This window comes from Salmo trutta, chromosome 30 (genome assembly GCF_901001165.1).
Source record: "Salmo trutta chromosome 30, fSalTru1.1, whole genome shotgun sequence".
Classification (NCBI taxonomy): Eukaryota; Metazoa; Chordata; class Actinopteri; order Salmoniformes; family Salmonidae; genus Salmo; species Salmo trutta.
Genome location: NC_042986.1, coordinates 39376957 through 39391771, shown reverse-complemented (window position 1 = coordinate 39391771; position 14815 = coordinate 39376957). Strand labels below are relative to the sequence as shown.

The following is a 14815-nucleotide window of genomic DNA, read 5'->3' as shown; positions in this document are numbered from 1 at the left end:
TGTATTTCTTTGTTTTGGGCCGTGTGTGGCTCCCAAATCAGGCACAGCTGAAGTTCGTTGCTGTTGATTGGGAGTCACACATAAGTGCATGTTTTTCCGTTGGGCTTTTGTGGGTAATTGTTTCTGTTTCTGTTACTGTGTTTAACGTGACAGGACTGTTTTGGTTGTCTGTTTATTGTTTTGTATGGTAAAGTGTCCGTTTTCTCAGTTAAATATGAAGAACACTAACGCCGCTGCGTTTTGATCCACTCTCTCTAAAGGCAGCCGTTACAAGGGCGGCAAATTCAAAACAACAAAGATCTCATAATTCAAATTTCTCAAACATACAACAATTATATCCCATTTTAAAGATACACTTCTCATTAATCCAACCACATTGTCAGATTTCAAAAAGGCTTTACGGCGAAAGCATAGCATTAGATTATGTTAGGACAGCACCTAAACAAGAAAATCCACACAGCCATTTTCCAAGCAAGGAGAGGCGTCAAAAAAAACAGAAATACAGCTACAATTAATCACTAACCTTTGATGATCTTCATCAGATGACACTCCCAGGACTCAATGTTACACAATACATGTATGTTTTGTTTGATAAAGTTCATATTTATATCCAAAAACCCCATTTTACATTGGCTGGTAATGTTCAGAAATGTTTTGCCTCCCAAAACTTCCGGTGAGTGAGCGCATCAATTTACAAAAATACTAATTATAAACGTTGATAAAATTTACAACAGTTATTGAAAGAATTATAGATACACTTCTCCTTAATGCAACCGCTGTGTCAGATTTCAAAATAGCTTTACGGCGAAAGCACATTGTTCAATATTCTGAGTACAGAGCTCAGCCATCAAAGCAATCTATACAGTTACCCGCCAAGTTATGGCATCAACAAAACTCAGAAATAGTATTATAAATCTTCACTTACCTTTGCTGATCTTCGTCGGAATGCACTCCCAGGACTCCCATTTCCACAAGAAATGTTTGTTTTGTTCGATAAACTCCATATTTATGTCCAAATACCTCTGTTTTGTTCACGCGTTCAGATCAATATTCCAAAGGCATAATGCGCGAGCACAAAACCCAAGACGAAAAGTCAAAAAGTTCCATTACCGTTCGTAGAAACATGTCAAACGATGTTTACAATCAATCCTTATGGTCTTTTTAACATAAATCTTCGATAATATTCCAACCGGACAATAGCGTATTCATTACAGAGGAAAAATAAGGAACGGCGCGCCTGCGTGACCGCGCAGTAAACAACTCATAGGTCTCAGGCTTGAGTCAGCTCTTATTCTCTCCCCAGTAACAGTAGAAGCATGAAACAAGGTTCTAAAGACTGTTGGCATCTAGTGGAAGCCTTAGGAAGTGCAAAATGACCCCACAGACAATGTAGTTTGGATACGCAATCACTTGAAAAACTACAACCACTTCCTGGTTGGATTTTTTCTCAGGTTTTTGCCAGATGTCTGGACAATAAGCCCTCCGATTTGACACACTGAACTCTGTCTGAGAAGTAGTTGGTGAACCAGGCGAGGCAGTCATTTGAGAAACCAAGGCTGTTGAGTCTGCCGATAAGATTGTGGTGATTGACAAAGTCGAAAGCCTTGGCCTAAACATCAGCGCCACAGGTAACTTCCACAAAGCTGTGAACGATCTGAGAGACAAGGCAAGAAGGGCATTCTATGCCATCAAAAGGAACATAAAATTCAACATACCAATTAGGATCTGGCAAAAAATACTTGAATCAGTTATAGAACCCATTGCCCTTTATGGTTGTGAGGTCTTGGGTCCACTCACCAAAAAATAATTCACAAAATGGGACAAACACCAAATTGAAACTCTGCATGCAGTATTCTGCAAAATATCCTCTGTGTACAACGTAAAACACAATACACAATAATGCATGCAGAGCAGAATTAGGCCGATACCCACTAATGATCAAAATCCAGAAAAGAGCAGTTAAATTCTACAAACACCTAAAAGGAAGCAATTCCCAAACCTTCCATAACAAACAGAGGAAGAGAGAGAGAGAAACAGTGAGAGAAAGAGAAACAGCGAGAGAGAGAGAGAGAGAAATAGTGAGAGAGAGACAGTGAGAGAGAGAGAGAGAAACAGTAAGAGAGAGAGAAACAGAGAGAGAAACAGTGAGAGAGAGAGAAACAGTGAGAGAGAGAGAAACAGAGAGAGAAAGGGAGAGAGAGAGAAACAGTGAGAGAGAGAGAAACAGAGATTGAGAGAAACAGAGAGAGAAACAGTGAGAGAGAGAGAAACAGAGAGTGAGAGAAACAGAGAGTGAGAGAAACAGAGAGTGAGAGAAACAGAGAGAGAGAGAGAAACAGTGAGAGAGAGAAACAGTGAGAGAGAGAGAAACAGTGAGAGAGAGAGAAACAGTGAGAGAGAGAGAAACAGTGAGAGAGAGAGAGACAGAGATTGAGAGAAACAGAGAGAGAAACAGTGAGAGAGAGAAACAGTGAGAGAGAGAGAAACAGTGAGAGAGAGAGAAACAGTGAGAGAGAGAGAAACAGTGAGAGAGAGAGAAACAGTGAGAGAGAGAGAAACAGTGAGAGAGAGAGAGACAGAGATTGAGAGAAACAGAGAGAGAAACAGAGAGAGAGAGAAACAGTGAGAGAGAGAAACAGTGAGAGAGAGAGAAACAGTGAGAGAGAGAGAAACAGTGAGAGAGAGAGAGAAACAGTGAGAGAAACAGAGAGAAACAGAGAGAGAGAGAAACAGTGAGAGAGAGAGAAACAGTGAGAGAGAGAAACAGTGAGAGAGAGAGAGAAACAGTGAGAGAAACAGAGAGAGAAACAGAGAGAGAGAGAGAAACAGTGAGAGAGAGAGAAACAGTGAGAGAGAGAGAAACAGTGAGAGAGAGAGAGACAGAGATTGAGAGAAACAGTGAGAGAGAGAAACAGAGAGAGAAACAGAGAGAGAGAGAAACAGTGAGAGAGAAAGAAACAGTGAGAGAGAAACAGTGAGAGAGAAAGAAACAGTGAGAGAGAGAGAAACAGTGAGAGAGAGAGAAACAGTGAGAGAGAGAGAAACAGTGAGAGAGAGAAACAGAGAGAGAGAGAGAGACAGAGAGAAACAGTGAGAGAGAGAGAAACAGAGAGAGAGAGAGAGACAGAGAGAGAAACAGAGCGAGAGAGAATGAAGAAAAAAGGTCTAACAACACTCTACTTGCCTCATGCCATTTTCAATTTGCATCAATTCTAACCTATTTAAATTTGTAGCTGTCTTTTCCACAACTGTATTCTGTGTCAAAACACAGACCTGTGTAGCATGATCTTCCCTGTAGCAGTGTGATGTCAAAACACAGACCTGTGTAGCATGATCTTCCCTGTAGCAGTGTGATGTCAAAACACAGACCTGTGTAGCCTGATCTTCCCGTAGCAGTGTGATGTCAAAACACAGACCTGTGTAGCCTGATCTTCCCTGTAGCAGTGTGATGTCAAAACACAGACCTATGTAGCCTGATCTTCCCTGTAGCAGTGTGATGTCAAAACACAGACCTGTGTAGCCTAGTCTTCCCTGTAGCAGTGTGATTCGGCAGTGTCATCTGCACATTACAGTTTTTTACAATCCCTTTGGCACTAATTTCAGAACCTTGTGGTCATTTTTCAAAACTCTAGACACAAAACTCAAAATGGTCATCAGTTGTAACACAGGCTGTCCAATGTTCAAAACATTGCATTGTGCATTCATATCTTTAACGAAACCTTGCACTTGCAGAATCGTTGGTTCAAATAACTCATTTATCATGAAATACCATAGGAACATTCATTTAGATCACCCACACACAAGATACCGATAGTTTCACTGTGTAGTTGTTCGTACAATCAATAAATATTTTAGTACAAAATATGTGATACATGTTTCATTATGGTACTACACGTAAATACATCACTGTAAAAGGACTAGTAAAGAGAATACTACAGACAGTGGAATCATTGAACAAAATCTGAAATTGATTGATGAAATACAATAAAATCACAACATAGGTTTCTTTGAATCAAAGCAAAAATAATTAGCTACAAAAAAGAAAAAAACTACAGTAAAACATCAACTGCAGTGTTCCTCACCTGGCTTACTGTAAAAAGCAAAACAAAGGATTGATTACTGTACTTCTATATGGTACATGGGACCATAGAAACAGTGTCTGATAAAGAATGATGATGAAATATTACATCCATAGATAATGTAGTCCAATTGGTTCATGTTCCACGGTAATTGGTGTCAATGGATCTCGTTATCCTGAAACTTTCATGATATAAACATGGAATATTGTTTGTCAGTTTCCATAAAACTATGCATTAAGGGTAATGCAACAGTTACTTATCATTTTGATCAGTTGTATCAATTGATAGTTAGATCATTGTAATAAAATGAATAGACAGTCATCTCAGATGTAACGTGTGAACTGCATTTTGAAATGGTAATACTTTGATGTTAAGTTGTGTCATTTTGAACAGGTGATTTTAGTTCAATGAACAAATGATCTTAGCTTTATGTGTATTGTATCCAAGCAATTGGAAAAAGTGTTATAGTTTTTAAAAATTTTCATTTTGATCATTGGTTGTGAGTTTTGTGTCTAGTGTTTTGAAAAATGACATCAACATTCCAAAAGTAGTGCCAAAGTGATTGTAAAAAACTGTAACACCTGTTATAATTAATTCACTCCATCAGTTTATGGTAAGAAACACTTTCTATTGGCCAGGGTTCCATCATTAATTCATGTTCATGCATCTCAAAGCCTCAGCCAGGACTCTAAACATGCATTATTCATAACAGACACAATTAGCTGTGGGAAACAACTAACAGCACTGCGGAGTGTGTGTGTGTGTGTGTGTGTGTGTGTGTGTGTGTGTCAGCTCATCTAGTTTTTAACACAGTATTACACCATCACACAGTATTACACCATCACACAGTGATACACTATCACACAGTATTACACTATCAGACAGTATTCCACCATCACACAGTCTAACACCATCACACACATTATTTCACCATCAGATAGTATTACACCATCAGACAGTATTACACCATCAGATAGTATTACACCATCAGACAGTATTACACCATCAGACAGTATTACACCATCAGACAGTATTACACCATCAGATAATATTACACCATCAGACAGTATTACACCATCACATAGTATTACACCATCAGACAGTAATTCACCATCAGACAGTATTTCACCATCAGACAGTATTACACCATCAGACAGTATTACACCATCAGATAGTATTACACCATCACACAGTATTACACCATCACACAGTATTACACCATCAGACAGTATTACACCATCAGACAGTATTACACCATCAGACAGTGTTTCACCATCAGACAGTATTACAACATCAGACAGTATTACACCATCAGACAGTATTACACAATCAGATAGTATTACACCATCAGATAGTATTACACCATCAGACAGTATTACACCATCAGACAGTATCACACCATCAGACAGTGTTTCACCATCAGACAGTATTACACCATCAGATAGTATTACACCATCAGACAGTATTACACCATCAGACAGTATTACACCATCACACAGTATTACACCATCACACAGTATTACACCGTCAGACAGTGTTACACCATCAGATAGTATTAAAGCATCACACATTGTTACACCATCACACAGTATTACACCATCACACAGTATTACACCATCACACATTGTTACACCATCACACAGTATTACACCATCACACATTGTTACACCATCACACATTGTTACACCATCACACAGTATTACACCAGCACACAGTATTACACCATCAGACAGTATTACACATCACATAGTATTACACCATCAGACAGTATTACACCATCACACAGTATTACACCGTCAGACAGTGTTACACCATCAGATAGTATTAAAGCATCACACAGTATTACACCATCAGACAGTATTACACCATCACACAGTATTACACCATCACACATTGTTACAACACCATCACACATTGTTACACCATCACACAGCATTACACCATCACACATTGTTACACCATCACACAATATTACACCATCACACATTGTTACACCATCACACATTGTTACACCATCACACAGTATTACACCATCACACATTGTTACACCATCAAATAGTATTCCACCATCACACAGTATTACACCATCAGACAGTATTACACCATCAGACAGTATTACACCATCAGACAGTATTACACCATCACATAGTATTACACCATCACATAGTATTACACCATCACACAGTATTACACCATCAGACAGCATTACACCATCACACTGTATTACACTATCAGACAGTGTTACACCATCACACATTGGTACACCATCACACATTGTTACACCATCACACAATATTACACCATCAGACAGTAATACATCGTCACTCAGTATTACACCGTCAGACAGTATTACACCATCAGACAGTATTACACCATCAGATAGTATTACACCATCAGACAGTATTACACCATCAGACAGTGTTTCACCATCAGACGGTATTACACCATCAGACAGTATTACACCATCACACTGTATTACACTATCAGACAGTGTTACACCATCACACATTGTTACACCATCACACAGTATTACACCATCAGACAGTATTACACCATCAGACAGTATTACACCATCGCACAGTATTACACCATCAGACACTATTACACCATCCCACAGTATCACACCATCACACAGTATTACAACATCACACAGTATTACACCATCAGACAGCATTACACCATCACACTGTATTACACTATCAGACAGTGTTACACCATCACACATTGGTACACCATCACACATTGTTACACCATCACACAATATTACACCATCAGACAGTAATACACCGTCACTCAGTATTACACCGTCAGACAGTATTACACCATCAGATAGTATTACACCATCACACAGTATTACACCATCAGACAGTATTACACCATCAGACAGTGTTTCACCATCAGACGGTATTACACCATCAGACAGTATTACACCATCAGATAGTATTACACCATCAGATAGTATTACACCATCAGACGGTATTACACCATCAGACAGTATTACACCATCAGACAGTGTTTCACCATCAGACGGTATTACACCATCAGACAGTATTACACCATCAGACAGTGTTTCACCATCAGACAGTATTACACCATCAGATAGTATTACACCATCAGATAGTATTACACCATCAGACGGTTTTACACCATTAGACAGTATCCCACCATCTGAACGTATTTTTTAGCACCACAGGACACCTCACTTTATTATTACAGTTGCAGCCCCTCATCTTCTCACGTGCTTTTCACTCCCTCCTGGTTCTCAGTTCATACAGTTGAATTTGAACTCCCTGGAAAACACTGGCCTATTGTTCTTAGTGTCTATGGTTAATTAAATAAAATGAAATGAAAGTCAATCTGGCAACTTTTGTGGGTTTTTTTGCCCCTCATGTACGTACGTACAAGCAAGTGTTCCTACTAGTGTCGCGTAACGACACCAATAGAGAATGGACTTTTTCAGACAGCCCAGAGCAGCTGTGGAGTTGTAGGATCCAGTTAGTCATTACAACACTGTCATTATTGATCTGCGCTAATCAAATGCTATGTTTATCTGCTGCGCAGTGTCTTCAAGAGAGGAGGGGAGAGGAGGGGAGAGGAGGGGAGAGGAGGGGAGAGGAGAGGAGAGGAAAGGAGGAGAGGAGAGGAGAGGAATGAAACGCCTGGCTGCTTTCTTACTAACTGCATAAAAGTTTATGATTATTTTCTCACAAACCAACTCTCTCCATATCTCTCTTTCTCCCCCTCTCTCTCTCCCTCTTTCTCTTTCTTTCTCTCTCCTTCTCTCTCTCTTTCTCCCTCTCTCTCTCGCTCTCTCTCTCTCCCACTCTGCCTATCCCTTCCCTCGCCCTCTTCCCTTCTCTCTCCCCCTTCCCTCTCCCTCTGTTCTCTTCTAGTTTGGGAGAACGGAGGTGATTGACAACACTCTGGATCCAGACTTTGTCAGGAAGTACATCTTGGACTACTTCTTTGAAGAGAAGCAGAATCTACGCTTCGACGTGTGAGTAGTTATTCTCTTTCGATCTGGTCTATGAGGATTCACCAGGCAGGGAGGCAGAGAGGGGGTGTGAGTTTCACTCATTTTCCTAAACAACCTTTCCTTTCCATCCTCCTATTGCTCTCTTGCTTTCTCCCTTTCTCTTATCTCTCTCTCTCTTTCACTCGTTTGCGATCTCTCCCACTTCACTCCCCTCCTCCTACTCTCGCCTTCTTCTCTTTACTTACCTCCCCCCGCTTGTCTTCTCTTCCTCTTCTCTCCCGCTCCCCTCCCATATCCCCCCCCTGTCTGGATAGTCTTGTGTTGGGAGTAGGAGGGAGATAGATTGGTATAAAAGGATGTTCAATATTTCATGTAGGTTTATCCACATTCTTCACACTTTAAAGCAAATGTCTGAAGCTGAGAGAGTCCCATAGGTATCACACAGCCCCCCACCCTTTATCCTCCTCTTCTTTGTTCTCATCCTCCTCCTTCATCCTCCTCCATCCAACCTACTATATCATCTTCCCTCCTCTTCTCTCCCCCCTCTGTCCGTCCTCCCTCCCTGTCCTCCCTCCTCCTATTCCTCCCTCCTCCTATTCCTCCTCCTCCTCCTCCATCCTCCTTCTCCCTCCTCCTCCTCCCTCCTCCTCCCCCTCCATCCTCCTTCTCCCTCCTCCTCCCCCTCCATCCTCCATCCTCTTTCTCCTCCTCGTCCTCCTCCCTCTTCCTCGTCCTCCTCCCTCCTCTTGCCTGCTCCTCTTCTTCCCCCTCCTCCTCTTCCTCCTCCCTTCTCCTCCTCTTACATCCTCCTCCTCCCCCTCCTCCTCCCTCCTCCTCCCTCCTTCTCTTCCCTTCTCCTTCTTCCTCCTCCTCCTCCTCTTCATCCCTCCTTCTCCTCCATTGTCCTCCTCCTCCTCCATCCTCCTCCTTCATCTTGCTCCTCCTCCCAGTCTCTTGAAAGACCCAATCAGAGTGCAGAGCAAAGAGGTGACACTTCATTAAGAGGCTTTGAAAACGGAGACATGATCATTTCCTTATTCCCTCAATAGCCTCTGCCTAATATTATTGTTAGTTTTTCTAGTGAGTTGACAGAATCCCTCATGAACTTCATTTTACAGTACATTTCCAGCCATCAGCAAGAGAAAACACTGCCTAATTTGTACTACTTTGAATAGAGAGCAGCCCACATGGACTTGATGATACAGTACAGTAAATATCCAGGCTCTGCTGAACCTCTCAAGAGGCTTAATAACTTCACGTGGGCCCTTTTCATTTAACTCCTTGGTGGGAGACTAAGAAGAGGTGCTACACCTACATGTTAATTAGTCTAAGACATTTACATTTATCTTTTATATACCTCTGTCAGTGGGACAGCCTCCTCCTCTCCTCCATCCACCTCCTCTCTCCTCTCCCACTCCTCCTCCTCCCCCTCCTCCTCCTCCCTCCTCTTCCCTCCTCCTCCATCCTCCTCCCCCCTCCTCCTCCTCCATCTTCCTCCTTTCCTCCATCCACCTCCTCCCTCCTCTCCTCCTCCTCCCCCTCCTCCTCTTTTATATACCTCTGTCAGCGGGATTAGGGGGGGTGAGGGGAGGACACATTCCATTTTAATTACTTCTATGAAAAGAGCATGACTAGTTTTTAAAGGAATTGCGTATGACCACAACCATTCTAATTACCTATATACCCAAAGTTTATCGGCTGGCAGCTGCTGTTTCTAATGTGAATAGGTGAGTTACAGCAGGGACAATAGTGAAAAGAAAGGGGTCTTCATTTATGAAGTGTAGAAGGATTAAGTGAAGTAAATGTTTTTTTTTACCGGTAAATATTTTTTAAATTTAGGTGGCTGGTGGCCCCTATGCCTTCTGTCTGTTCAAATGTCATTGTATCATTGTTGCACTGTAGACTAGCCTACACGCCATCAGGAATGATATCAAATCACTGTGTTTCTATGTGTTAATGTTCAAACGCCAGTCAGTCACCACTTGAATCTATCTTTGTGATTTCAGATATGATATTGATTCCAAAAGTCCAGATCTGGCAAAGCATGTAAGTGAAAAAGCTATCACTCTGTGCCGGTGCCTCATGGTTGTTTGACTTTTACTTTGCCATCATTCTCTATTCTCCATGAATGTAAACTTTTATTTTGAAATGGAAACTTTTATTTTGAAATGCATGCCATTCCCTATTTTGGTTTTATGCTAATCAAAATCCATGTCATCCCAAAGCTCACGTATACTATTGGATGGAAATAGTAAATAATAGTGCCTTAGTAACCAACATTTCACGATGTGGCCTTGCTGTCTGTCCACACACCGTTACCTTTTTATAATACAAATAGCATATTACATTATGTATTGATATTGTGTAGCTTTCATAATAATACATTTAGCACATAGACAAGTTGGTTGTTTAGCAACAAGATCGGGGAAAAACAGACGGGGTTGGCTTAGATTGTTGACAACATGTAAACTTTATTTAGTCTCCAATGTTTATTGAAAACATAAAGACATTTGTAAAATGAGCACTCGTTGTCTCTCAAATACATCGTGACAGTTACTGGCTAGCTACGGTAGTTATTTTTTTTTGTTGCCTTATTAGCATTGACGTGAAATCAGTCAAAACACCTCAAAACAAAACATGGTTTCAAGAACAAGATGAAACAAGCTAAAACTAGTCACTTACGATTCCCCACATGTCAGTTTCTTGTCATTGTTGGTAGCTATCTGGCCATCCAGAACCATGTCAGTTTCTTGTCGTTGTTGGTAGCTATCTGGCCATCCAGAACCATGTCAGTTTCTTGTCATTGTTGGTAGCTATCTGGCCATCCAGAACCATGGCAGTTTCTTGTCATTGTTGGTAGCTATCTGGCCATCCAGAACCATGGCAGTTTCTTGTCATTGTTCGTAGCTATCTGGCCATCCAGAACCATGTCAGTTTCTTGTCATTGTTGGTAGCTATCTGGCCATCCAGAACCATGGCAGTTTCTTGTCATTGTTGGTAGCTATCTGGCCATCCAGAACCATTGCAGTTTCTTGTCATTGTTGGTAGCTATCTGGCCATCCAGAACCATGGCAGTTTCTTGTCATTGTTGGTAGCTATCTGGCCATCCAGAACCATGGCAGTTTCTTGTCATTGTTGGTAGCTATCTGGCCATCCAGAACCATGTCAGTTTCTTGTCGTTGTTGGTAGCTATCTGGCCATCCAGAACCATGGCAGTTTTTTGTCGTTGTTGGTAGCTATCTGGCCATCCAGAACCATGTCAGTTTCTTGTCGTTGTTGGTAGCTATCTGGCCATCCAGAACCATATGCTCACAGACTTCTGCTCCATTGAAGCGTGAGCATCGTTTTCCTTGATGTTATCAACTAACCCGTCTATATCGTGTGACCTACATTTTTTGTATGAACTGAAGGTTGCTTTTTCGATGTCATACCATTATCAAAACTTGTGAAACCCATTTTCTTAAATTCTAGGCATGATTTATTGTACTTCAATGGTATTAGCAATGTACTCACATGTATAAAGTTATGATGATGAATGAATGCTAGCATATTGTTTTGCAGTGAAAGCTTTGAAAAGCAACGCATTAGTCACACATACACAATGATAATATATCTGCAGTCAATGGTTTGCATAATACCAGAAAATTCTTCATTATTTCTTCATTTGCCATGTTTAAATGTTATTGTTTCGTACTCACTTTTGTGTTACTCACTGTCGTCTTACATAAAACCCAGTTCCCTCTATCTCTCTCCCTTTCTCTCCCTTTCTCTCCCTTTCTCCCACCTTTTCTCCCTTTCTCCCCGTTCTACCCCCTTTCTCCCCGTTCTACCCCCTTTCTCCTCCCTTTTCTCCCCTTTCTCCCCGTTCTACCCCCTTTCTCCTCCCTTTTCTCCGTCTCCCCCTTTCTCCCCCGTTCTTCCCTTTTTTCTTCTCTTCTTTCCTGCTCTGTGTTTTCTCTTGTTTTGATGACGGTCTTGTATGGTATTTGAGTCTTGTGCCTTCTCTTACATGATATGCTCTGTGGTTGTTGTTGTGGTTGTTGTCTATGCTGCTGCCTGGTGTACCCCTCCTCCTCTTCCTCTTCCTTCTCCTTCTCCCTGGAAGCCCTCCGACATTGACGTACGTGTTTGACTCCTCCAACCAAACTTTATCTCTCTTCAATGTTTTATAACACACTGCTTATAACATGCTTATAACACACTGCTTATAACACACTGCTTATAACATGCTGCTAAGCTCCACATCAGCTGTCCTTTTCCCCCTGTCTCCCCAATCTTTCCCCTCTGTCTCCCCATGAACAACAAACTCTCCACTCCTCCCTCCGTCCCTCCATCCCTCCCTCCTCTCACCCCCATCAGGACTTCTTGGGGCAGGTGTTCTGTACCTTGGGAGAGATCGTAGGATCACCCGCCAGTCGACTGGAGAAACCTCTGGGGTGAGTAGTGGCGGGCTGGACTGATTGATTGGTTGAAGCTGTGTGACCCTGGGGTGAGTAGTGGTGGTCTTAAACTGAGACTCTATGATGTTACCATGAGCAGCTGGATGATGTTACCATGAGCAGCAGGATGATGTCACCATGAGCAGCAGGATGACGTCCCCATGAGCAGCAGTATGACGTCACCATGAGCAACAGGATGATGTTACCATGAGCAGCAGGATGATGTCACCATGAGCAGCAGCATGATGTCACCATGAGCAGCAGCATGATGTCACCATGAGCAGCAGGATGATGTCACCATGAGCAGCAGGATGGTGTCACCATGAGCAGCAGGATGATGTCACCATGAGCAGCAGGATGATGTCACCATGAGCAGCAGGATGGTGTCACCATGAGCAGCAGGATGGTGTCACCATGAGCAGCAGGATGATGTCACCATGAGCAGCAGGATGATGTCACCATGAGCAGCAGGATGATGTCACCATGAGCAGCAGGATGATGTCACCATGAGCAGCAGGATGATGTCACCATGAGCAGCAAGATGATGTCACCATGAGCAGCAAGATGATGTCACCATGAGCAGCAAGATGATAGCCTCACACTTTAACAGTCTTAATTGTTGCAGCAATTGGCCCGATATTGCTGTTCATTTTGTGGATCAAACAGGCCACACCTGGCCTGTTTCTGGTGCACATATTCCTTGATATATATTTGCTAAAACACCTTGCTACAACAAGTGGCAACTTTGTATCAAAGTTTCAGCACTTCATTGTAAAGCGGCACCGTTGCCGTAGAAACGGTCTTAACTGCACATCTTCTCTGTTTGATCTGTGGCCTGATCTTCAGTCAGCTGTTTAACAACTCAACATTCTTAAACGGTCTAGTTTTGTCTCGTCATGTCGGCTAATGTATCTGCACTGGGCTTTAGAATGAAGCACTGACTACATCATGTACAGTGAGCTCTAGAAGTATTGGTGACATATTGTTTTGTCGTTTTGGCTCTGTACTCTAGCACTTTGAAATGGTACAATGATGAGGAGGTTAAAGTGGAGCCTGTCAGCTGTAATTTGAAGGTATTTTCATCCATATAGGTTGAACCGTTTAGGAATTACAGCACGTTTTGTACGTAGTCCCCCCCCCCCCATTTTAGATGCACCAATATCATACTTCCAAGGCATGCTAACATCTCACCATTCCAATAACAGGGAGGTTAGCATTTTGGAGCGGGGTATGATATTTTTGCCTCTGTAACATTCTCACAATTCATTCAGGATTATCCGTAATCATGGTAGCATCCACATCCATTTCGAAGTGTTCAGAAACATATTCTGTTCTTATTTATAATAAAAGTGACTCCAAAATGACACAATACATTATTTGCCATTCATTTCTATTGGGGCTCAAAATAATCTGAAACACAACCAAAACAAACAGCAAATTCATCCAACAAGTCTGCAGAGTCACAAGCATGTAATCAATGCATGCTATGAATATGGGACCAAATACTTACATTTGTACTACTTTAATACACAATAATTTTCGTCCCCTAATATGAATGAAAATACCCACAATTTTAATAAGCTGACAGTTTGCACTTTAACCTCATAGTCATTGTATAATTTAAAATCCAAAGTGCTGGAGCACAGAGCCAAAACAACTAAACATTTGTCACTGACCCAATGGCTGTTAGAGCTCACTGCATATTAAGGGGTACATTCTAACATCGCTGCACTGCTTCACCATCCCAATGGCTGTTAGACAAAATAGTTCCCTAACAAATACTTCCCTAATCACTTGGGCCAATCAACAGATGGCACACGAGTCAAACGACCTCGCTCCGCCTCAAGAGTTGAACTATGTTCAGTCGTGTAACCAAATTGTACTTGTACCAGTTGCCATGTGGCTTGACTTTATCCATGTCGCCCACTATATCATGAAAGCACCATTGACTCCGGAGTCATCAAACAGGCCTCTTTATATTTCTGTGTGCATTGGAACGTAACACAGCCAACCAGCGCTACTCATTGGCTTCCATGTGTTCTAGGGCTGTGTAACAAATAGCACTCTATTCCCAATATAGTACACTACTTTTGACCAGAGCCCTATGGGAGGCCTACGGGCAATGTTAAAACAAAGTGTGCACTATAAACGGAATAGGATGCCATTTGAGACAAAGCCCTAGGCTGTGGGATGACGATAAATATGTCTGTCATCTATAGCCATCTGTGGAGTACTTTAACTGTTCAGATAACAATGGGGTGAGATGATGGAACTGGTAATTGAACAGGACTCGGGGCTTCCTCTAACACTGTTACTGTCAT

The 14815-nt window shown here is 41.8% G+C and overlaps 1 protein-coding gene across 2 annotated transcripts in view; it reads left to right on the top strand.

The window, feature by feature from the left end:
- The window catches only part of LOC115168663 (copine-5), a 158633-nt gene that overhangs the window by 42135 nt on the left and 101683 nt on the right, over positions 1-14815 (top strand). Inside the window, exons 4-7 of one of the 2 annotated variants that reach the window (XM_029724134.1) lie at positions 7973-8076; positions 10062-10101; positions 12161-12175; positions 12415-12491. In XM_029724134.1, coding sequence (XP_029579994.1) covers positions 7973-8076; positions 10062-10101; positions 12161-12175; positions 12415-12491 — 236 coding nt within the window. The remainder of the gene's footprint in view (positions 1-7972; positions 8077-10061; positions 10102-12160; positions 12176-12414; positions 12492-14815) is intronic. The other variant, XM_029724135.1, reaches the window with a different exon arrangement.